The sequence below is a fragment of the Lytechinus variegatus genome, chromosome 12 (assembly GCF_018143015.1).
Source record: "Lytechinus variegatus isolate NC3 chromosome 12, Lvar_3.0, whole genome shotgun sequence".
NCBI classification, from domain to species: Eukaryota; Metazoa; Echinodermata; class Echinoidea; order Temnopleuroida; family Toxopneustidae; genus Lytechinus; species Lytechinus variegatus.
In genome coordinates, this window is record NC_054751.1 from 32,990,839 (window position 1) to 33,017,315 (window position 26,477).

General features: G+C 36.2%; 1 protein-coding gene across 1 annotated transcript; it reads right to left on the reverse strand.

The window, feature by feature from the left end:
• Positions 1–937: 937 nt before the first annotated feature.
• On the reverse strand, positions 938–26,474 carry LOC121424688 (WD repeat-containing protein 91-like). Its single transcript, XM_041620432.1, has 17 exons — positions 26,255–26,474; positions 24,411–24,565; positions 21,385–21,494; positions 20,423–20,545; positions 18,784–18,929; positions 17,669–17,742; positions 17,013–17,355; positions 16,037–16,149; positions 14,784–14,914; positions 12,964–13,099; positions 12,410–12,506; positions 11,689–11,783; positions 9,757–9,913; positions 9,132–9,240; positions 8,436–8,548; positions 3,318–3,515; positions 938–1,818 (listed from the first exon to the last, which is right to left on the reverse strand). The coding sequence occupies exons 1-17, from the start codon at positions 26,375–26,377 to the stop codon at positions 1,663–1,665; spliced, it is 2,379 nt and encodes a 792-aa protein (XP_041476366.1). The 5' UTR covers positions 26,378–26,474; the 3' UTR covers positions 938–1,662.
• Between the last annotated feature and the right edge of the window lie 3 nt (positions 26,475–26,477).

A 26,477-nucleotide genomic window follows, 5' to 3' on the forward strand; every position in this document is an offset into this window, starting at 1 on the left:
TGATCTTTAACTATATCTTTCAACCTTCATATGTTCTAAATTTCATTCTCAAACAATTTATCAAATCATAGTTCAGGACACCTCTTGTATCTAGAATTAAAAACCCAACTGGGTAATACCACAGAAGTAGTTTAATTCATTACCGATAATGTTCAAGAGAGAAGGCCCGTCCTGTCTGTGCATATAACATGTACTGCATACTGACATCACAATGACTTCATAGCCATCACCTGTACACATATGTATCAGCTGTTTAAAAGCCAGCAAACAGAAAAAAAATGTATGGATATGGACCTCCTTTTCTAATGTTTTTTTTTTTCATTTTGGTAAACATACGTACTTCTCTCTGCTATTCTAGTGAGTGTGATGAATATGACAGAGTGATATGCATTCATATCACTTATATGCATTTATATTCACTGAAGATGAATGAGACATTGAATGCAAACAGGTGTGATGTGTCTGCTGGTGTTGTGAGTGTGTAATGGTGTGAATGCGAGTGTGCAATGGTATGTTTGCTGCCTGGGAGGGGGGGTCTTCTGTGTGTGTGAGGGCGTGTGTGTTTTTTTGGGGTGGTATATTGTGTGGTAGGGAGTGTGGGGTGCGTGGGTGAGTGAAACATATATATGTAATCTTCCTCTTGAAGGCTTGTAGAGTTTCTTATTTGATTTGACATAATTTTGATATTAACATGATATTGAGGTAATTTTTTTTTCTCTTACAAAAAAAAGTTTCATATTGTTATAGAAGAGAAATTTGGCGGTTTGATTTCATTTGTAATCATTTTTAAAATATTTGTATTCTAATTGATATTGATATATTTATTTGTTTGATAATTGATTGTATACATGCAAAGAATCTTTATTTTATATGAATTGTGATTGTCAACTTATTGTTTTGAAAGAGGAAGAAAATAAAATATTATTCAAAAAAAAAAATTCATACATTATCTAGATTCCAAGCACAAGGCACAATATGTGCCAATAGTTTGAGTACCTTCCTCTGCTTTACTTAGTCAATAATCCAATGCATTTAACAAAGTCTGATGAGAGTAACTTTGATATTTGATTATTTTTGGTACATCTTTTTCATTTTAAACATGTTTACATTCACAAAGTAAGAATTTATTCATAATTCCTCCAATATCAACAAAACATATGGCAAACATTCATTTGCTCATGCAGCCCCTGTTTTATATAACAAACTCCTAAATTCACGGAAAACAATTGATTCAGTTATCAAATTCAAAACAGCCCTTAAACCATACATTTAAATTGTACCTAACCTCAACAAAGTGAACTCACCATCACATATCTTCCTATTCTCTTCCTCTCTTTTATTTTCTGAAGCGCATAAAGACGTATTTGTTTTGTGTTATGCACTACCCAAAAACTGACCATTATTATTAATGTTTTCATGAAGTTATAAAATGTTTGCTAGCTTAAAAAGGAATACAAAGTGTCCATGTATAGATATTTTCTTAATCTTTGGTAAACATTTCTCTACTTTAATAGATAATTTGGTTAAATTGCAGAGGTTTTCACAAAATAAAGGGAATGGAGTCTCAATGTTGTAATCCCTTCAGGTGTAACAGAGGTCTAAATCTATATATTTCATCATTCTAACTGGCTTTCAAATTGCTAATTGGTTAAATACATTGGATTATTGACTGAGTAAAGTAGTCACTTGGACTCTTCCATCCATTGATCCACTCAAGCATACTCCGGTGTTAAGTGTTGTACACCAGTCAACACTTACAACAGGTGTTCGGTGTCCAAGGATGGTCAAAGTCCGTAACATGCCTTTCTCTTTGTTCAGCTGAGAGAGAGAGTGAGAGAAAAATATTGATGGTTAGAATCTACAACCCCAAACAGCTAATCGGGTGATAATCACTGCTACATGCATTCTCTGACCAAGTTTAAAGTTGATCCGTTAACAATTTTATAGTTAACAAGGACAGAAATGGGATAGACAGACGACCCGATAACATAATCCCTCAAGCAACCTTCAATGGGTGGAGGCATTAAAAAACACCTGAATCTCAGAACAAGCATCTCCTCTCAGTCCCACTCACTACCAGCATTTATATGTCTACTCTGCCCCAGACACTCCCTGATGATGATCTGACTAGTGAACCATCTTCTTCACACTCATAAGATTTGGTAATATGAGAAATTATGACTGCCCTACCATTAACAATACTTCCATTACCATCAAAACCATTTTCATCACCACTATCATCTACTACTAATACTACTACCATCATCATCTTCCTACTGCCATCACCACTATCATCACCATCGACACAACTACCACCACCACAACTGCTATCATTCTCATCCTACCACCACCACTACCTAGTCACCTACTACATTACCATCAGAGCCCTTCCACTGTATACTCTTGCTTGGTCCACAATCGCATGGCCCATAAGCACTGGGTCGAATTGACAGTTAGTCAAACCTCAATTGGTGCAACTTCATTTGTTTTGTTTTTAATTTCCACTTGATCTCATAGACAGTTCATTCAATATCCAACTTGGCTCACCATATTTTGTATTTAGTCATATTTTGATAACTTTCAATTCTGCTAAAACTGAAAACTTGGCCATATAGTAATAAGAACAAATGACAAGAAACCTAAATATTCATTAGACTAGCAATCAGACTAAAATACCAGTTAGACATAATGTAAGATGAACCAAAAATATTTAGCCTGAATAAAGATAACCCATCTTAAAACTAGAGTACACAAACCTCAATCACTACCATCATCTCCATGACCACAACTATCACAACCATCCGTACAATCACCACCAGCATCACCATCCCCATAATCACCACCGCCACTACCACCATCACCACACTACCGCCACCGCCACTACCACCATCACCAACCCCACCATCACCACCACCATTACTACCACCACCACCACCATCACCACTCCCATTACTACCACCACCATCACCAACCCCACCATCACCACCATCACTACCACCACCACCACAACCATCACTACCACCACCATCACCAACCCCACCACCATCACCAACATTACCACCATCACCACTACCACCATCACCACCATCACCAACCCCACCATCACCACCACTACCACCACCATTACCACCACCATCACCACCACTACCACCACCACCAACATCACCACAATCACTACCACCACCATCACTACCACCACCACCACCATCAACACCATCACCACCATCACCACTGCAGCCACCCCCACCATTTTCATCATCATCAATACCCATCGCAACCTACCATCTACTACTATACTCTTTCCTTTCATTACTTACCTTGTATATAACCCCACCATGGGGAGCGCAGGTCAGTACATAGTTCCCGCTGCTGTCAAAAGCAAAGAGTTTTCCCCTTGGGTTTTGCTGCTGCCGGTACCCACCGAATCCTGATACCACAAACGGACCAGTAGCTCCATCATGAATAGGCATATCAAGAAGCTTCTGACCTACCTTGTGTATACTCCATTCAGTAAACTATAGGCATGAAAATCAAATAAATACAGATTAGTTTTTTTTTTAATCATCACAAGGGGGACTTTGTTTCTTTATAAAAAAGAAATTATGTACAATAATATTGTACATAATTTCTTTTTTATAAAGAAACAAAGTCCCCCTTGTGATGATAAAAAAATATACTAAACAAAAAACAACAAAAACATGCAATCATGTCCTATAGCCAAATACTTATTGGTATTATTTGGTAATAACCTCCATACCTATACTGATACAGAGCTGCCAAGTAATACTGATTTTCGGTATATTGATGGTTTCATATGAAGGACTGATTTCTAAAATGTTCAGTATTATGTGTTTGTTCTATGGTTATTCCTTTAAAAAATACTGATTCCCTCACCAAAATACTAATTTTCACCTTTTGAAATGCTGAAATTTTCTTGTTTAGGGTGGCAGCTCTGCTGAAAATATAACAAATACAATGTCCACAATGCAAAATCAAAATGACTGATACAGCTGCTAATTCAACTGCAATCCTTTAGTTCAGAGAGCAATGACCAGCTTTATAAGCCAATCAATCAGGAGCGCAATTTCATCAACATTTTCATCTGACAAGTTGTCGGATCTCACAACATTCCTTGATTTTGATTGGCCGAGAAGCATGGTTACTATGGTGACTGTCGGACAAAACAGGACATGCAGGATAAAACGTCTTGACAATTCCTTTCATGAAACGCTCCCCAGGTATTTCATCAAGATATCTACAATGTTGTGATAATGACACAACTGTACCGCTACAAACTCTTCTGGTAGGTAAGGTCTTCTTGTGTTGGGCTGAGCCACTCATGTGGTCTGACTGCTAGGTGCTCTTGGGCACAGTGTATGGTGAACCTTAAATATTTAATACCACTTTAGATAATCTACTCTAAAAATTCCACACACACACACATATATCATAAAGTTTCACGTATTGGCTTCTCTAAGGGTAACAAAATATGCTGAAGATAAATGGTAATGCTTTCAATGCCAATATGGTTTTTATTTATTTCCTTATATATATATATATATATATATATATATATATATATATATATATAAGGAAATAAATAAAAACCAGTTGTATATATATATATATATATATATAAATGTGTAAAGTTATACATGTACAACAGCTTTTGGCAACTCTTTTTTATTTAAATATTGTAAGAAATGGATGAAGAGAACAATGGTAGGCGTAGCTTAAATCAAGGTTCCCCAGAGCTATCTACCCTTTGGAAAAATTGGTGATGCCGAAAAAATGTCTCTGCCGGGAATCGAACCCGGGCCCCCAGCTTTGAACGCCGGTGCCTTAACCACTAGACCACAGAGACGGTTAGTAGCTAGGGCGAGCCCGATCCGATTGACCGTCAGATAGACAGATTTTCGACACTATACCAATTATATATTCCTTTGTCGGGTGAGCTGGGGGCCCGGGTTCGATTCCCGGCAGAGACATTTTTTCGGCATCACCAATTTTTCCAAAGGGTAGATAGCTCTGGGGAACCTTGATTTAAGCTACGCCTACCATTGTTCTCTTCATCCATTTCTTACAATATTTAAATAAAAAAGAGTTGCCAAAAGCTGTTGTACATGTATAACTTTACACATTTGTATTTCTTCTCCCATATGTGTACTGTATCGAAGCAATAGCTTTGATCCAGCTGAGGCATGGCGGCTTGTCATTGTTCAAAACTCACCTTCACCCGACAAAGGAATATATAATTGGTATAGTGTCGAAAATCTGTCTATCTGACGGTCAATCGGATCGGGCTCGCCCTAGCTACTAACCGTCTCTGTGGTCTAGTGGTTAAGGCACCGGCGTTCAAAGCTGGGGGCCCGGGTTCGATTCCCGGCAGAGACATTTTTTCGGCATCACCAATTTTTCCAAAGGGTAGATAGCTCTGGGGAACCTTGATTTAAGCTACGCCTACCATTGTTCTCTTCATCCATTTCTTACAATATATATATATATATATATATATATATATACAACTTTCATTTCATCCAAAAGAAATTTTTTTATTTTCGAAAATGTTCATTCATCCATTTAGAGGACAAGTCCACCCAGACAAAAAGTTGATAACAAGTGGAATGCCTCTGGCCGTCTCACCTGCATCACGCGGTTCAATATAGCAGCAGTGCTGACTTTGCATACTACTCTAACTCGCACAAGATGTTCAGTGATACATGGTTACTCTTACGTCCTCTTTTTATGAACTAGACCAATAAACTTACAGAGATATGATGGTTATTCAACAAAAAACCCCAACATGGCCAAAGTTCATTGACCTTACATGACCTTTGACCTTGATCATGTGACCTGAAACTGGAACAGGATGTTCAGTGATACTTGATTACTCTTATGTACAAGTTTCATGAATCAGATCCATAAACTTTCAAAGTTATGATGGTAATTCAACAGATACACCCAATTCGGCTAAAGTTCATTGACCTTTGACCTTGGACAAGTGACCTGAAACACGCACAGGATGTTCAGTGATACTTGATTACTCTAATGTCCAAGTTTAACGAACTAGACCAATAAACTTTCAAAGTTATGATGGTAATTCAACAGATACCCCCGATTCGGCCAAAGTTCATTGACCCTAAATGACCTTTGACCTTAATCATGAGACCTGAAACTTGCACAAAATGTTCAGTGATGCTTAATTACTATTATGTCCAAGTTTAATGAATCAGATCCATAAACTTTCAAAGTTATGATGGGAATTCAACAGATATCCCCAAATCGGCCAAAGTTCATTGACCCTAAATGACCTTTGACCTTGATCATGTGACCTGAAACTTGCACAAAATGTTCAGTGATGCTTGATTACTATTATGTCCAAGTTTCATGAATCAGATCCATAAACTTTCAAAGTTATGACGGGAATTCAACAGATATCCCTAATTCGTCCAAAGTTCATTGACCCTAAATGACCTTTGACCTTGGTCATGTGATGTGAAACTCATGCAGGATGTTCATTGATACTTGATTAACCTCATGTCCAAGTTTCATGAACTAGGTCCATATATTTTCTAAGTTATGATGACATTTCAAAAACTTAACCTCAGGTTAAGATTTCGATGTTGATTCCTCCAACATGGTCTAAGTTCATTGACCCTAAATGACCTTTGACCTTGGTCATGTGACATGAAACTCTAATAGGATGTTCAGTAATACTTGATTAACCTTATGGCCAAGTTTTATTAACTAGGTCCATATACTTTCTAAGTTATGATGTCATTTCAAAAACTTAACCTCAGGTTAAGATTTGATGTTGACGCCGCCGCCGCCGCCGTCGGAAAAGCGGCGCCTATAGTCTCACTTTGCTTCGCAGGTGAGACAAAAATTGGACGTAAAATAAGTTGGTTATGACATTTTGAAGCTTCCCTTCATTTCACAAAAGTTATACAGCGCGTCCCCAAAAAATGTCCCTCTGACATAGAACTAAATTAATTCTAAAATGTGGTAGGATTCTTAAATAAATGTTCATGAGTAGAAAGCTCATTTCATGTTCTAACTTTTATGAAAATTTCATTGGTTGCACTTCAGTGATTTTGAATACACACTCTGTTACGTAACAGTGGTGCATTTTAGCTCATTCCAAGTTTGCAGCATTGATGCATTTCTTCATTGTCTATGGCATGTTAACCCCCATTCTTACATCCATGATCTGAGCAGGGATAATTCCCTAATCATATCTAGGCTCATCAAATCATAAACTTGAGCATGTTCAGAAGGACAAGAAACATAAACAATTAAGTTTGTTTGATGATTGATAAGGGGAATCAGTGCACCAACTTGAAAGAAAATGTGAATGATGGATGAGTAAAATAAGCTGAAAAGGGGGAATCAACAAGTTAATCACCTTTTGCAAAAAGGAACTATACCAAAGAAAATTTTGACTTTTTTCTTTTAAGAAGTTACAGTTGCTAATGAACTAAAAAAAAGTAATGAAAGCAAAAATGCAGTATTGTTGGAATTATGCATGAAACAGACATGACCCATTGTCTCAATCATTGTGCATCTCCCGTTTATCAAACATGAAATGAACTGTCAAATACTGTTTTTGCCCTTCTGAACATGCTCAAGGTTGTGATTTGATGAGCCTGGTTAGATCATGGAGATTTCCCTGGTCAGATCAGGGAATTCCTTGGTCAGAACAAGGAGATAGAGGTGATATCTCCTTGGTCAGAATGGTCAAAGGGGGTTGATATGCAAGAAAGTGCAGAACAGAAAGCAGTGTTGCATGCATATAAACTTGGAATGGGTTGAAAAGCACCACTGTTACATAATAGGCTGTGTATTCAAAACCACTGAAGCGAGACCAATGAAATTTTTATAGAATCTAGAACATGAGATGGGCTTCCTATATCTATACATTTCATTGAGAATAATTTTTATTTGTGGAAGTTATTAAACAGCATATCAGAGGGACATTTTTGGGGGGATGAGCTGTATGCACATCCTGGTCGGTATGATGGGACTGATGACATTACCCACTCACTATTCCTTCTGTATTTTATTGAAATATTTCAATTTTCTCCTTATTATCCTGAACATGTGGAATCACCATTGTTTGACCATTTTGTGGTTCAACTAAAAGTGACCTAATTGTCAAATCTGTGAAAATTGAAATATTTTTTAATTCTAACAATAAAACAAAAGAAATAGTGAGTGACATCATCAACTCTCTCAATTGCATATCACTGAGTTGTGCATATAATTGTTTTGTAAAAAATAAGTGAAACTTTAAAATATCATAACTTTCTTATTTTACATCCAATTGTGATGAAATTTTTAGCATTATTCTTGTTTAATATATCTCTATTGATTCAAATCAACTTTCTTTCTGGGGTGAAGTTGTCCTTTATTACAAAGGGTGGAACAGACGTTACCTTTCCATCTGATCCCATACTATATACAGATGTTTCAGCAGGACTGAACTGAGCTGCATAAACCTGACCTTGATGTGCTCTCCAACTCAACAAACACTCATGACGCTGAATGTCTAAAAATACAATGAAATTATAATTGTTATAATAATGATAACAATAATATTATGACCATACATTCTGCTATGTGTAATGTACTATAATAGATCGAAATTATTATCATTATAAATAAATCATCAACATCTACACACGTCCCTTAGATATTTGGCACACCATATTGCAGAATTTCTTAATTTGCTCCATCAAACAATACTAAAAAATTATACTTTCAAGATATTCAGCTCATAATTGAAATTGAACCACAAGATTATCAGTCATTCCTATAAGGGCAATTATCAACATTTTTTTCCAGGGCTACTTTTAGCTTACAAGCCTAGGTAGGTTACATTTCAATTTGTATTGGACCCTCTGGAAAGTTCAGGGGCTCTATTTTTTTATTATTTTCAGGGCATTTAGCAGCATTTCAGGGGTACATTTTCCATAGCACTTCGTATGCCTCATAATGATATTGACTACATATTTCATTGCTGCCAGAATTAAACAATGACACTGTTTCATCCATCCATAGCAGCTAATAACAAAATCAGTAACAAATTTTTTTGAGTTGCCAAATTGAGGAAGAATCCGTGATTAACTCACCAAACAATCGTACCATTCCATCGCTAGCTCCAGTAACAAACAGATTGCCATTGTGATTGAAAGATGTGCAGTTTATACAACCAGCACTCCTTGCTAGAGGGAGTTCCTTCTGCAAAGAACAAAGACAATGATGTTTATCATTCTTTCTCTCATAAATTACAAATTTACAAAAAATCGGTGCCCTTTTCTTTTGCTTTATGTGATACCCCAAATTTCTGATTTAGCGTACCGGTAATGGAATGAAAGTGCATTTCTCATGACACCAATCAAGTCTTTTAAATGAATTTTCTTTTAAGTTGCTAGTTTAGTGATGAGAATTTAAATCTAAAAAGATTGAATTTCAAATTTATCGGATTAAGATCAAATTGATTAAGAATATATGAGTTAGCGCCCAAGAAAGGGTCCCACATAAACATTCTTATCAACTTGCCAACTTTGCCTACTTCATTCCTTTTGTACCTCTGTCGAAACTTTCAAAAACCTTCTAAAAACTTGTTTATTTAACTCTTTTATGCGCCTTGATCACTCTACAGAGTTGATTTGGCGCTTTATAAGTCACATTATTGTTATTATTATTATTATTATTATTATTTCATCATTATTCTGACAACAGCCATTTTCTTACCTGTATTTTGAGTGTCTTGAGGTCAAAGGCCGTAAGCTTACATGTACCATGAAGAGGGGATCCTGGCTTACTGAGATCAGAACCCCACTCTCCTACCGGGCTTGCCGCAGAACAGACAAACGTTGTACCACCAGGGTTGCATGCAACAGATACAACCCTATTAGAAAGAGGCACAAGGAAAGATAAAGTGAGGAAAGATGTTAAAGAGGAATACGAACCTTGGAAATAAAATCATTTGGGTAAACATTTGGAAGAAATTGGACAAGAAAAGAGAAAGTTATGGATGTTTCAAATGTGGATCACTAGGACTATGTCAATCACAAATTTGTATTATCTTCACATAGGCTGCATATATTTAGACTTTGCGATCCGGTTGAATTTCAAACAATAGTGGAAAACCGTTGATAATCTGGGGACATTTCATGAAGGTTGTCAGCACTGGCTACATTGTCAACTCTGGTTTTGATTGGCTAAGAAGCATTTGCCTCTGACTGTTACTATAGTAACTGTCAAGGAATGACAACTTGTCAGTGCTGATTAGATTTATGAAATGGTACATAGGTCTATGCAGTACAAAGGTTTGTGATCATACTAAACAGCAATAGCCAATCAAGAGCTTTGTTTCAAGTGCATTTTGTTGAAAACACTGACCAGAACCAAACAGTGTTTTTCTTTCATATTTGCTATACATTGCAAACCGTTGTTACATGACCCATAGAGTTATCACAGATATAGAGTATATCATCGGCCTTATGCCAAAAGGGCCTTAACCCGATTTTAGGGGTTCTGAATATTTTATAATAAATTTAACACATTTCATGTAAAACTTAATAACTTAACACGTTTATCGAAATTGGCTTCAAAAGCAAAAAAACGACCACAAACTTTTGATTATTAGAGAGGCCAAAACCTTTATAAACGCCATTATCTCGGAATGGCCAAAAGCAGTTAAGGCCCTTTTGGCATAAGGCCGACGATATTAAAGGGGAATGAAACCTTTGGAACAAATAGGCTTGTGTTGAAACAGAAAAATCAAAGAATAAGAATAAAGAAAGTTTGAGAAAAATCAGACAAATAGTGAGAAAGTTATGAGCATTTGAATATTGCGATCACTAATGGTATGGAGATCCTCACATTGGCAATGCGACAAGGATGTGTGATGTCACTGATGAGAGAGTTGTTCACAAGTGACATCACACATCTTTGTTGCATTGCCAATTTGCTATCTCCATAGCATTAGTGATCGTAATATTCAAATGGTCATAAATTTCTCATTATTTGTCTGATTTTTCTCAAACTTTCGTTGATCTGTTTCTTTGATTTTTCTGTTTTCACACAAGCTATCATGTTCCAATGGTTTCATTCTCCTTTAAAGATATTGGACAATGAACGGAGACCATTGAAAGACCACTGAAGGACTTAAAATTGGTGAGGTCTTACAGTGGTTTTCAAGATCACTGAAATTTTTCATCTCTGTGTGATGGCTCAGAAAGACCCTTCAAAGAGCTCTGAAAGACTGATGGATATTTCTTGTCTTACTGGTCTTAGACTAGTCTTATAGAGCTCTTTCAATGGTCTTTCAGAGATCTTTTATGCAACAAGTGATCTTTCAAAATTCTTTCCATGGACTTTGCCTGGTCTTTCAATGATCTTTCAATGATCTCTCATGAGTCATACAGTGATCTCCGCAAAAATCTTGAGAGACTGCGGAAAGATCATTGAAAGACTATTAAGACCTTTGAAAGTTCATCGAAAGACCACTGAAAGACTGCAGAAAGACCACTGAAAGATTGGTCAGGACTCGTGTAAGACCTCAAAGACAATTGTAGGTTAATTGAGAGACCTCTGAAAGATCAACCAGAATTCACGGTCTTTCAAAGGTCTTTCAGCTGTCTTGTTCTCTGTGGAATGGAGATTTAAAGAATGCCTCACCTAGGGAATGCAGGATCCATGTCTGCTTCTTTGATAGGTTTCTTCCCTTCACAGTCATACAGCTTTACAGATCCAACTGAACTACCAAGGAGTAGCTACAAATAAATAATATCAGAATATGAAATAGAAATGAACTCAATAAAAGTACTTCTATTAGTACATTTTTTGGGGTTTTATGAACTACTTGTTTTAATTATTGCTACGTATGACCTCATACAGAGGTTACAACCTAATGGTTTAATGATTGATAGGAGAATAAGATGCAGTCGGTCCAGCCCCCCAATACCATTGCTGCTAGTGAAAAATGATTTAAGTGCCAGCAGTAACCTTACAAAGGGAAAGCATGCAACATCTGAATATTAACAAACTGTACCTTTTACTTGTGGTCATGGAGTGCATATGTGGAACCATTTTAACCTTGAAACTTACCAGAGTTTTACAATCATCCCTTTCAAATGGCCTAGACAAACATGTCACACACTTTTATTCTAATGAGAATTCATCTAGTGGGTGTTAATTTTTTATTTTTTTTTTTATTTTTATTTATTTATTTTTAAACCGCACATAGAATAGATCTTCCACAGCACTGTACATACTCCTGCACAATTCTACAAGTACGATGATACACCAACCTGGTGGACTGTACTTTAATGGATGATGATGATGATGATGAATTAAACATCAAATTGAATGGAATGGCAAACACATGAGATCAACTTACCATTCTATCTGATTTAGGCACCCATTCCAGAGAAAGCAAGGGTGATTTAAACATTATCGTTGCAATAGTGGTGGGGTTGGGGGTCGTCTTCCATACCCTAATAAAAAATGATATAATTTCACAGCACATGTATCAAATATCAAGTCATTTATATCCATTGGTACATACTAACTTTATGAGATGATTTCTAAGAACATTTATATTAAACATCATCTGTACGACACAGGCATCTAGAACAATAATACTAAAGAGCCTATCACAATATAAACTGTACCTCTGAATAGAAGAGGGTTTCATATTTGACTCCTACAATTTCACGATATTGTCAATTTTCACTGTTAAAGCAAGATCCTAAAAATTGGCAATACTTACTAGCAGGGAACAAAATCACAAAGGGGCTGGGAGCGATTTAACTTCTAAAAAGAGCGCTGGAAACTAAAAAAAAGGAGTCCTGGAAATTCTCATTCATCTCAATGTTATACCTTATCAAATGTTGCAGAGTTAGGCAGTATGTAGCACCCGAAAATAAAAAAAATATTAGTTTGCCTGCTTACTTGACTACTCCATCGATATCCATGCTTGCTACTGATGTTGACGAGGGTGAGAATCTACTGTATGTTATAGAGGAATGATGTTCAGTGTATTCATCTTGACTCAGGATTAGGAATGTTCCATGACTTTCTTCTTCCCCTAATTCAAAGGAAAAAGAAAATTGCTCCTTCAATAAAGAAACTTAAAGGAGAGTCAAACCTTTGGAACAAGATAGCTTGTGTGAAAACAGAAAGATCAAAGAAACAGATCAACGAAAGTTTGAGAAAAATCAGACAAATAATGAGAAAGTTATGAGCATTTGAATATTGCGATCACTAGTGCTATGGAGATCCTCCCATTGGCAATGTGATAAAGATGTGTGATGTCACTTGTGAACAACTTTCCCCATTACTTTAGTATATATTTCAGTTAAAATGCTTCTTTTATCACACCTATTGAGTAGATCATGTGTTCTTTCTATAGGATGGCATGTAATACAGATTTTCAAAGAATACATTATGGATAATGAGTTTGTATCACCGTAAGAAAAAGCAAAAAGAGACATTTTGGGGGTATTTTATAGTCCATCAAAGGGAAAGTTGTTCACATATGACATCACACATCTTTATCATATATTGCCAATGGAAGGATCTCCATAGCACTAGTGATCGCAATATTCAAATGCTCATAACTTCTCATTATTTGTCTGATTTTTCTCTAACTTTCTTTGTTCTTATTCTTTAATTTTTCTGGTTCGACATAAGCCTATTTGTTCCAAAGGTTTCATTCCCCTTTAATAGCAAACATAGCACAGTGTTGGATCTCGCAAGGTTGAACACATTACCATTCAGGGGCCGTAATAGCCCAAATTCCCAAAGGTGGTTTTGAAAACCCATGGTTGAGTCCATGGTTTATGCAGATTTCCTGTATAAATTACGCTTAATTTAGCGCTTATATTAAAAAATTCCAATGCTGATGCGTGCTTTTGTCACAGTGCGCCAAATTGACGCCTGTTGCCGTGGTTATCCACGCTATATTATTCATGAGTCTACTCGTCAAACAGTGGACTCATTAATACAATAGCGTATCTAACCATGGTAACAGGCGTCAATTTTGCGCACTGTGACAAAAGCGCGCATCAGCATTGGACATTTTGTATACATGCGCCCGATACGCGCTAAATTAAGCGTAATTTATACAGGAAATCTGCATAAACCATGGTTTCAACCGTGGGTTTTCAAAACCACCTTTGTGAATTTGGGCCATTGTGTTTGCACAATGGTCATTACAGTTATTTGTAAAGTCATGCATATCTGACCAACAACTTTATGAAACACCCAATTGCATTAAACTTATTCCCTTTAAAGATAAATACCAGTTGTGATTACGATCTCAAACTGAGTTCAAACAGAATCCAATAAAATTACCACCATAGTGTTTGTTCGTATGAATAACAAATATGTGCCAAATGACACTGGAAGAAAACATGCAATTGGCGAGAAATCAGCAAAATAAACATGTAATTCCATCAAATGTCAGTCATTTTTCCAAGCAATTATAAAACACTATCCAACATATGCTTTTCTGTGTCTATAATCTTCAGATTTATCTGATTTCAGCTAAGATTTCATGATTTCACAAAGACAAACACTGGTATACATTAATATAATATGGTGACAATTAAGCTTGATTTAAAAGACTTTCTCATGAAATAATTGTTTTCTGCAACTATTTTCTTTTACCTTTAAAACCTCTGGTGAAAATAGAAAAGCATGGGATAGCACATTTTACCAATGAATTTCACACAAATTAAAACTCTCTCTCTCAAAAAAAAACACTTTACCTGGGTAGAATGTAGAACTTGGGGATGGTTTTTGAGTGAGAGGAGGGGGTTGAGATCTATGTGATGGTGAACTTTGACTTGCATCAGGTTTAAATGAAAGGATGCTTGATAATTCAACATCTTTTATACCACTGTAAGATAAAAAAAAAAACATTTATCACATTTTTCATTTAACCTGTGTCCTGGCCCATTAATTGATACAACCATCTATACAATTTAGCTTAACTATGAAAATGTCATGGCTGTGTGGTCTAAATCACATGGTAGACATACAAAAGTCCATTGTTCGATTCTCATCCTTGTCAAAGGTATTTATATGCATCGTTTCTTTTCATCATGCATTAAATAAATTAAAAATACTTGAATTAAAATACAAATGCATCCACATGTTTAAAAAAAAGAACACAAAACTGAGTTTATGACTCACCATGTACAAACAATGAAATAAATTGAAAGTACGAATTGCATCACTTGATGTAAAAGGGTTCTGTAGTGTAGACCATACTACTGACTCAATATAGAAGATTTATTTATAACAATCACACAGTATACAAATAGCAAGAAGGCATGAGTGTGATCGAACAAGAATTCATATGAGGTGAAAGAAAGATGTTCTATTCATTGAGGCATTGAATAGAGTTGAATAGAGTATCTCTTTCTTTTTAATACCAAATGCACAAGGTCGTGCTGTTGAACAAATAATATTCCCCATGTGTGTTGCACAATGCCTCAGAAGTTTTTGAAAATACAAATAATAATCAAGTTTTTCCGAATTTTATCTTGGAAAATGAGAAAGATGATTGAGAGCAAAAGGCAAATCCATCAAACATGCATCTTAACTGCAGCAGCAATGGGCATTAAGTAAGCCCTACGCACATTGCACTTGCATTTATTACAATGCACAATGAATCGAATCCTATCCTGACGTCAAGACCACACAACGGCTCGAATAATTAACATTCAGCCTCCCACTTGCTGGCGCAAAAGCTATTAGGTGTTGTACAACAATCAAATAGTAAACAATCATAAATCCAGCTTTTTATTATCAATGAATATGAAAATTGTACATGCTGGACAAGTCAGCAACTTTATATATCACTCTGCTGCTAGCCACCACAGCAGCACAACAAGGCCTGGTTTTCCTCCATCAAGGCCTCTCTCTCTCTCTCTTCATGGGTATTGAGTATGTAATTTTGCCTGGGATGAATTTTAATTTGGTTAAAAGCAAAATATAGAAACAGACCACATCCTACCTTGCTGATGACAGTGTTTTCTCTGCAGTCTTTGGCTGAGCTTGACTCTGTTGTGACTTTGAGAACAGCTCCTGTCTCTGTTTATCAAGGGTTTGCTGCTGCTGGAGTCGAATCTGAATGTTACAAAATATATGTCAGGAAAGAATATCGTCGGCTTCCCACAAAAATTGACATTTTCTTTAAAAAAATCTTTCTTTTCTTATTGCTGAAATGGAAAAAGCATATCATGAACTTTCTTCTGGTACCATCCTCAAACCTAAATGTGACGTCATTATGACGTAATAAGCAAAAACATTCCAATGTGCTTTACGCACATAGATGCATCCTTCTTCTGGGAACTAGATAGCGCATTTCGTTTCCAGAAAAGGGACAGTTCTTCATTCATTGTGTTTACGCGTGTAGACCAATTCGTGCAAGCTGCCTTTTTCCTGAAACTGGATTGCGCATTCATGTTAGCGACTTTTTTTCGGGAACTTGATCAGTGAAGTGCACATTTTTTCTTCCTGGAAAAAGGGCGTACGTTATTCATTCTTAAGTTTAGAAAGTGTTTAGAGTGTTATAGATAAAATCACAAAATATCAAGAAAATCTTGCTTTGTCAAAAAGTTTGAGAATAAGGACAAAAAAAATACACTACATGTAGCTGCTAAAGGCAAAAATTAAGGTCAAAACATAATTTGTGTTTTCTCGAAAATGTACATTTTGCGTAGGTGCGCGCTCCCCTCTTGCGGGAAGCCGACGATATTAATCCTTAACTCGACAAATCAAAGACATCTTGATCTTTAACCAATCAAAAGTGCACATTTAGGACTTGCACTTCATCTTAGTCATTACCACGCAGTAGCACACATTGTCTGAGCATGAATTTACTAATGATGTAATGCATTTTCGTCCAGTGTGACTTTTAGTCACACATACAATCTTTGGGAAATACCACTTGGTGTATTAAGGTTGCAAATAACACGAAAATTTGATACCTGATTCTGTGAGTTGGTCTCAGTAGGTTTGTGAGTAGGAGAGCTCGAAGCAAAGTCTACCTTCTTCATACCACTACCAGCCACACCACCACCACCTGTTACACTGCTACCACTTGCCCCTATCCCTTCCTTGGTCTTAGCCACCTGTTGGGACTGGTCCTGGTTCTTCTTTGGCCCAAGGAGGGAGGAGAGAGCACCCCTTACACCCTGTGGTACAGACTTTGATCCCGTAGTTGAAGGGGTTGAGGAGGAGGAGGATAGAAGCCTTCGTCCAATGTTAGGGGATGGTGACTTCTTGGAAGTGCTCTTTAGAGAACTCCTGAGCTGACTTCCTTGCGATTCACTAAATAATCAGAGGAAATTATGACATATAATCATCTGAAAACATTCAGCGTAACTGAACTAATGGATTTTAGGATGACTATGTATAGTATGCCGCATTTCCCTAATTAAAATCATTTAGATTTCTGTTATACCATCAGGTAAATTTGAATTGAGAACATGTTAAATCTCTAAATAGATTCTTATACTTTTTTTTGAAAGACCATGAGACCTCAAAACACACTAAACATTTCTGATGTCTATCAGTAACATTGTGCGTATGATCTAATACATCCTACAAATGAACTTTAAGAAGATCCATCTTATCGACTCACCCAAGACCAGTATTACTGGAATGATCAGAGACATCAGGTGATTCAGATTTATCACTTGAAGAAAGAAATTTCACCTGCATGGGAACAGCCAATAAAACTGGAATTCGTTATATTGCAACATCATTCTGCTTAATTTAATCTGGGTTAAAAATATTAAAAGATGGGTTCTGTGTGAGCTCTATATATTGCAATGATGGATGATACGGTGGGTTCGGGGGATACATGTGCTGGGCTGCGCGACCTGCCGAGCATCTCTAGTTTAATCTGGGTTAAAAATATTAAAAGATAGATACTCCAACCCCCAAAACATAACAGCAATATGAAATATCCAGTTTACAGAATTTATATAATCATTTTCAAGTTTGAGATTCTGCCGATACTCTGGATAGTTTTTATGAAAATGGAGGAGAGATATGTAGTTGGTAAAAAAGCAAGACCAAAAACTCAAAGCTAACCAGTCATGCAGGCACCCACTCTACTCATCAAACTGTGTATATAAGTGTGTGTGTAGAAAGTAGATATTGTGTACAAATCATTTGTAAAGGAATGTGTAGGCATACATGAAAGGTTGTGTACATGATACAGTCAAAGTAGTTTCACTTTCAAATATTGGCTCAGAATTTCCTTTTAATAATGAGACTTCAATATCACTATATTCAAAACTATACTACATTCGCATTTGTCACAATATATAATGAATGAATGACCATATTCACCCTTGCACGAGTTCATTATTTATTTAAACAGCTAATTTCGATATTCTAAGTTAAGATGAAGTGTTATCAAGTAGACCTATGTTATTTTATTCTATTATAATTGATCTTAAACCTTTTTGTTCATACTCACTCTTTTATTCGCTTCTGTTTTATGTAAGCACCCACTGGATAGGGTCAAATGGTCTTTATTGACTACAGTAATTCAGTTAACTTTATTTGACCCTGGCAGTCCAGTGGGTGCTCAATCTATACTCTGTTATGTTTATTATGTGTTGTACTACACTGTACCAATTTCTTATAATTTTCATTGCCGAAATAAATAATAATAATAATAATACAGTAGGTGTTTAGATATTAAAAATCTAACCAATCGCTATAAATGATAGTTTTCAGCAAGACCTGTTCTTGAAGCCTGCCCATCTGGTCCTCATACTTGGCAACCTGATCAGTGAGTTTAATAACCTGCTCCTGTAATTTAGCATTCTCTTCCTGAAGCTCAACAATCTTCTGGTGTTCAGCATCAAAGTTCAGTAGAATGGGTAGGGGTGCATAGTAGTCAAGGTCATAGCTCAACACCAACACATACATGGCTTTCTAACAAATGACTTTGAATAGTTCATTAATCATTGAAATAATTAATTTTGGCCTTCTTTATTTCATTCAAATTAGTATTCTAATATGTTTGTGTGTATCATGGTGGCTCAGCGGTAGAGCGTCCGCCTCATGAACGGGAGGTCGTGGGTTCGATCCTCGGCCGAGTCATACCAAAGACTTATAAAAATGGGACCTTCTGCCTTCTTGCTAGGCGCTCAGCATTTAGATTGGAGAAGGGTAATAATAACATGTTATGTTATGCAGGGCCCGCTGGTAGAGCAGTTTCCTAACTGAAGTGGCTACCCTGGGTAAATAAAACGTTATTATTATTATTATTATTATTATTATCAAAATATACACACCACTATCACATAATCATAATATGGCCCCTGAGAGAAAAAAATGTTGCTCTCAAAAAACAAGTGGAATGCCTCTGGCCGCCTCACCTGCATCACGCGATTCAACATAGCAGCAGTGCTGACTTTGAAAACTACTATAACTCGCACAAGATGTTCAGTGATACTTGGTTACTCTTATTTCCACGTTTTATGAACTAGACCAATACACTTACAGAGATAGGATGGTAATTCAACAAATACCCCCAATGTTGCCAAAATTCATTGACCTCACATGACCTTTGACCTTGATCATGTGACCTGAAACTTGCACAGGATATTCAGTGATACTTGATTACTCTTATGTCCAAGTTTCAAAAGTCAGATCAATAAACTTGCAAAGTTATGATGGTAATTCAACAGATACCCCCATTATGGCCAAAGTTCATTGACCTTTGACCTTGGTCATGTGACCTAAAATGCGCACAGGATGTTCAGTGATACTTGATTACTCTTATGTCCAAGTTTTATGGACTAGACCAACATATTTTCAAAGTTATGATGGTAATTCAACAAATACCCCCAATTCGGCCAAAGTTTATTGACCCTAAATGACCTTTGACCTTGATCATGTGACCTGAAACTTGCACAGGATGTTGAGTGATACTTGATTACTATTATGTCCAAGTTTCATGAACCAGATCCAAAAACTTTTAAAGTTTTGATTGTAATTCAATAGATACCCCAGAATCGTGCCAAAGTTCATTGACCCCAAATGACCTTTGACCTTGGTCATGTGATGTGAAACTCATGCAGGATGTTCGGTGATACTTGATTAACCTTATGGCCAAGTTTCATGAACTAGGTCCATATACTTTCTAATTATGATGTCACTTCAAAAACTTAACCTCAGGTTAAGATTTGATGTTGACGCCGCCGCCGTCGGAAAAGCGGCGCCTATAGTCTCACTCTGCTATGCAGGTGAGACAAAAAATGAAATATCAAAGGTTTTCTTTCAAGTACATGCATGAACATGGAACATGAATCTTGACAATTCCAAACTGGGCTGTATATCAGATTATAAATTGATTTTCTGTTTGAAAGGATATGCATAGATTGAAAGATGATACTGAGGAAGTTATGAAGAGATATCTTAAGTGTCTCCTCCCATTGCTTGCTGAAGTAGAGAGAAAATGATGGACTCTGCTCCGGATTCCTGAGGTATGGCAACACTACAAGATGAGAAATACAAACATCCACTGATTCATACTTTTATTTCTTGCCATTTTAACATGTCAAGCATAGTTATTTCAATTTTGAGAGAGAGAATCAGTTATAGAAAAGTAAGTGTGTAGGATATTCAAATAACCAAATTATGACCGAAACAAACCAGTTTTTCTTTTTCCTACAAAATTGCTGTGGTATTTAAAAACTATGCAGCAGCAAGGTCAAAATCACACAGATGTTCATAGAGGAAATCAAGGAGTTACTACATGTTCATATTAAACTGAGAACTTTTGGGTCAGTAGGAGTAAAATTTGAATTTGAAAACGATTGAATCAGTTGACCACATGAAATTTTACTAAGCAACCTCGTGAAACTTATGAATTTAGAACTTTATATCTGTACCACTACATAAAATCATATATGGAGTTGGGACCATTTGCAATAGCACACCAACCAAAGGCATCCTTTCTTTACTCATGTATTCTTATGTAAAATGTGAAGTTCATGTGAAAGTCTTTGGTTACCAGTAAAGAGCATACACTAGTTATCAATTGTTAAAGTCATGATTTAAGTTTCATTTGCTATTAAATCAAGATTAATAAAAACATTTAAACAAAATCAAATCATAATATTTGATCTGTCATCCTGATGAATTCATAACTTTACCCACCTCACCCTTTCCCTCATGACTCTACCCACCTCACCCTAATGAACAATTATATCAAAGAAAATGAATAACGTTTTAATGATTATTTACATAATGATACATGATATGCTAAAACTTCAACAGCAGATCATACTTTAAAGGTCTTAATTATATCATGTGAAACAGTAGAGAACTTACCAAACCATTCTTTCCACTCAGTCTGGCTCTGAATCTCAGGAATCAACTTCTCAAAGAATTCTGTCACTTTATCTGTTCGATTTGACTGGATGGCATTCACAACATAAAGCCTACAAAACATGATCATTCACAATGACAAGATTTAGTATGAAAATATACAAGATTCCAAACTTAATTCTGATATTATTTGACATTTTCACCCACATCATTCATCAGTGCAGAGAATATTTGCATGTCAATACAGTGTACATCTTCAAAAGATTGCAATAGAGAGTTGCTTTTTGTCTGAACTTCTCTTTGAATCTTATAAATATTTTGTTGTCTGTATCAAAACGAAGTTTGACTTTGGACATGGAAGAAATTAAATGATAATGCATTTAAAGATTGAATTTTTGTTTACGAACCCTTATTTTTAGAATTCCTTAATGTCTCTAACAAACCCTTACACCTAACTTTAAGTCTCCTGTGATTTGATTCAAACTCAAATTATTAAATTGAAACTCTTGTCAAAAATATATACAGGTCAGGAAAAACATTAATATTTTTTAGGCTACTTTCCACAACCTGCTGCCTAAATCTCCTACATGTACTTGAAATAAGCTTGAAGTAACATGGCAGTGAATGTGAATCTCCTACTTTAGATAAGCTTTGAATAACATGGCAGTGAATGTGAATCTCCTACTTTAGAAAAGCTTTGAATAACATGGTAGTGAATGTGAATCTCCTACTTTAGAAAAGCTTTGAATAACATGGTAGTGAATCTCCTACTTTAGATAAGCTTTGAATAACATGGTAGTGAATGTGAATCTCCTACATGTACTTTAGATAAGCTTTTAATAACATGGTAGTGAATGTGAATCTCCTACTTTAGATAAGCTATAAATAACATAGCAGTGAATGTGAATCTCCTACTTTAGATAAGCTTTGAATAACATGGTAGTGAATGTGAATCTCCTACTTTAGAAAAGCTTTAAATAACATAGCAGTGAATGTGAATCTCCTACTTTAGATAAGCTTTGAATAACATGGTAGTGAATGTGAATCTCCTACTTTAGATAAGCTTTAAGTAACATGACAGTGAATGTGAATCTCCTACTTTAGATAAGCTTTAAATAACATAGCAGCGAATGTGAATCTCCTACTTTAGATAAGCTATAAATAACATAGCAGTGAACGTGAATCTCCTACTTTAGATAAGCTTTGAATAACATGGTAGTGAATGTGAATCTCCTACTTTAGATAAGCTTTGAATAACATGGTAGTGAATGTGAATCTCCTACTTTAGAAAAGCTTTGAATAACATGGTAGTGAATGTGAATCTCCTACTTTAGATAAGCTTCAAATAACATGGCAGTGAATGTGAATCTCCTACTTTAGAAAAGCTTTGAATAACATGGCAGTGAATGTGAATCTCCTACTTTAGATAAGCTTTGAATAACATAGCAGTGAATGTGAATCTCCTACTTTAGATAAGCTTTGAATAACATGGTAGTGAATGTGAATCTCCTACTTTAGATAAGCTTTGAATAACATGGCAGTGAATGTGAATCTCCTACTTTAGATAAGCTTCAAATAACATGGCAGTGAATGTGAATCTCCTACTTTAGAAAAGCTTTGAATAACATGGTAGTGAATGTGAATCTCCTACTTTAGAAAAGCTTTGAATAACATGGTAGTGAATCTCCTACTTTACATTTAAGCTTTGAATAACATGGTAGTGAATGTGAATCTCCTACTTTAGATAAGCTTTTAATAACATGGTAGTGAATGTGAATCTCCTACTTTAGATAAGCTATAAATAACATAGCAGTGAATGTGAATCTCCTACTTTAGATAAGCTTTGAATAACATGGTAGTGAATGTGAATCTCCTACTTTAGAAAAGCTTTAAATAACATAGCAGTGAATGTGAATCTCCTACTTTAGATAAGCTTTGAATAACATGGTAGTGAATGTGAATCTCCTACTTTAGATAAGCTTTAAGTAACATGGCAGTGAATGTGAATCTCCTACTTTAGATAAGCTTTAAATAACATAGCAGTGAATGTGAATCTCCTACTTTAGATAAGCTATAAATAACATAGCAGTGAATGTGAATCTCCTACTTTAGATAAGCTTTGAATAACATGGTAGTGAATGTGAATCTCCTACTTTAGATAAGCTTTGAATAACATGGTAGTGAATGTGAATCTCCTACTTTAGAAAAGCTTTGAATAACATGGTAGTGAATGTGAATCTCCTACTTTAGACAAGCTTTTAATAACATGGTAGTGAATGTGAATCTCCTACTTTAGATAAGCTATAAGTAACATGACAGTGAATGTGAATCTCCTACTTTAGATAAGCTTTAAATAACATGGTAGTGAATGTGAATCTCCTACTTTAGATAAGCTATAAATAACATAGCAGTGAATGTGAATCTCCTACTTTAGATAAGCTTTGAATAACATGGTAGTGAATGTGAATCTCCTACTTTAGATAAGCTTTGAATAACATGGTAGTGAATGTGAATCTCCTACTTTAGAAAAGCTTTGAATAACATGGTAGTGAATGTGAATCTCCTACTTTAGAAAAGCTTTGAATAACATGGTAGTGAATGTGAATCTCCTACTTTAGACAAGCTTTTAATAACATGGTAGTGAATGTGAATCTCCTACTTTAGATAAGCTTTAAGTAACATGACAGTGAATGTGAATCTCCTACTTTAGATAAGCTTTAAATAACATAGCAGCGAATGTGAATCTCCTACTTTAGATAAGCTATAAATAACATAGCAGTGAACGTGAATCTCCTACTTTAGATAAGCTTTGAATAACATGGTAATGAATGTGAATCTCCTACTTTAGATAAGCTTTAAGTAACATGACAGTGAATGTGAATCTCCTACTTTAGATAAGCTTTAAGTGAATGTGAATTTCCAGGGCTTTTTGCTTTACATTTCCAGGGCTCTCTTGAGCATTTCAGGGGCGACATCTCCCAAAGCCCCCCTTCAATTTTTACTTGATTCGCATGAAATGGTACTCTTACCTAAGGATGCTGATACGTAGTTTGTTGACATTGTGAGCATGGGTATACTCCAGATGAGAAAAGATCCTCCTTTCCAAATGCTCCCAGTAATTCTTCAAACCCAACAGGTCAAAGGTTGAAATAAAACCTAAAAGCTGCTCAAGGATCTTATCAGCCTGAAATTTCATACAGAAATAAAATGATTTCACAACCATTACCAAATATCTCTGAAAATATATTCAAAATGTCACAACTTTGATTGTTTGAAATGAATTAATTACAGCAGATAAAAGATTTCTGCTGCGCATAATTATTTTTTACTCTGTAAACTGCATGTAGCTAGATATGTCATTCTTGTTGAGTTGATACAAGGGACCTGTCGCATAAATCTTTTGTCATAAAAAATGACTTTGGCAAAATAAACAATTAACCTCTGGCAAAACCAAATTATGCCATTGACAGTTAACATATTGAAAACTATATTTGCCAGAGGTTTTATTTATGCAACAGTCCTAAGATGACATGGTGAGCATGAGAATCACTTGCACAAATTTTCAACCCATCCCACCGATGCACTTCAATGACTGGTTTTAAAAATAGCACGAGAATGAATCAAATGTAAATTATAAACAATGACAAGGCAAGAAACATGCAGGCTTTAAAATATAGAAATACTCAATATAAAACAGGCCTAATTACAAATAAAAAAATCCATATAACATATCAATTTTTATTACGTATGTAGCCAGGTCTTTGATTCATTCAAATTTACTTATCATTGGAGTGAAATTAACTTCTAGAAGAACTTACAAGGATCTTATCAGCCTATATGGAATTGCCTACAGAAATATGGCTTTACAAATTGCTGTTTTTTACTGATAATGATATTAAAACTGTCAGTACAGAGCTTTGACTATTAAGAAATCTACCATACATTAAGACTTTATTTCTCACTAAACAAAGAGAGTGGTCTGTTTTTTTTTGTTTTTTGTGGTCCCAGCAACAAATAAAAGATTAATAATTCACCCTGTAAATATGAATTTCCTAGGGAAATCCATCCGGGTATGTAGGCGTCACTCCCGGGGGGGGGGGCACTCGACCAAAAAGGTGGTAGGGGTGTGCCGCGGGCGAGACAAAAAACGGGGGCCTTGGAGCGGGCTTTTCGTAAAAAGGAGGGTCCTCGGAACAGGCTTCGGAACTACAATTTTGTGAAAACGGGGGTCCTTGGAACGGATCGCCAGCGTGTGAGTACGTGCGTATGGACCCCTATGGAACGGGCATGCGTGCATGATGCAGCCAGCGCAGCCTCCGCCGGGTGCGCTCGAGCAGAGACGATGGTTAGACAGCGCTCGGCGGCCGCTTTTCACCAAAATTGCAGCAAATCAATGCGACCGGAACGGCGTAACGAAAAATATGCGAAGCTTTGGAGCGGATCTCTTTCTTCCTTTTTCTCGATAAGAACAAAATGCTATGCCTTGGAGCGGCTTTCTTTGGTTTTTTTTCTCAATAAGACAAAAATGCTATGCCTTGGAACGGAAATTTTGGTGTAAAAATGGGGGTCCCCTCCGCGGCACATACCCACTATGCATTATATACTGAGTGCCCCCCCCCCCCCCGGGCGTCGTTATGGCTGTATGGACAGGGTTTCAAGGCTCCATGATGAAGAAGTATATGTTAAAGTATAAAAAAAATCCAAAATGTCATCATGATCATGGAGTCCTCAAGGCTAGGAGGGTTCAGTTAATTAAGAGAGCGAGAGAGAGCTGGTCGGGGGAGCTTATGCCTGGCTTAGTCGCAGCAAGGAGCTTCTTGGTGGCAGCCGGCAGGCGGGCGCGGCGGCGCGCCAGCTGAGCTTTTTTACTCACTCGAAAACCCTTGTCTTTGTCATTCTTCAATTCGGCGTCAAAACTTTTCAGTGAATTAGTCAGACCACGATAAAGGAGATAATCTCGGATGAGTTCGTCCATTCGTTGTACAGATTCCGACATGTTCAACTCAGCTAAGTTCAACAATGTTAAACCAAGAAAAAATAGGTTATTCCCGGATCGATCCCGACGATCATTATTTTTGTGGTCATCACATCCCTCC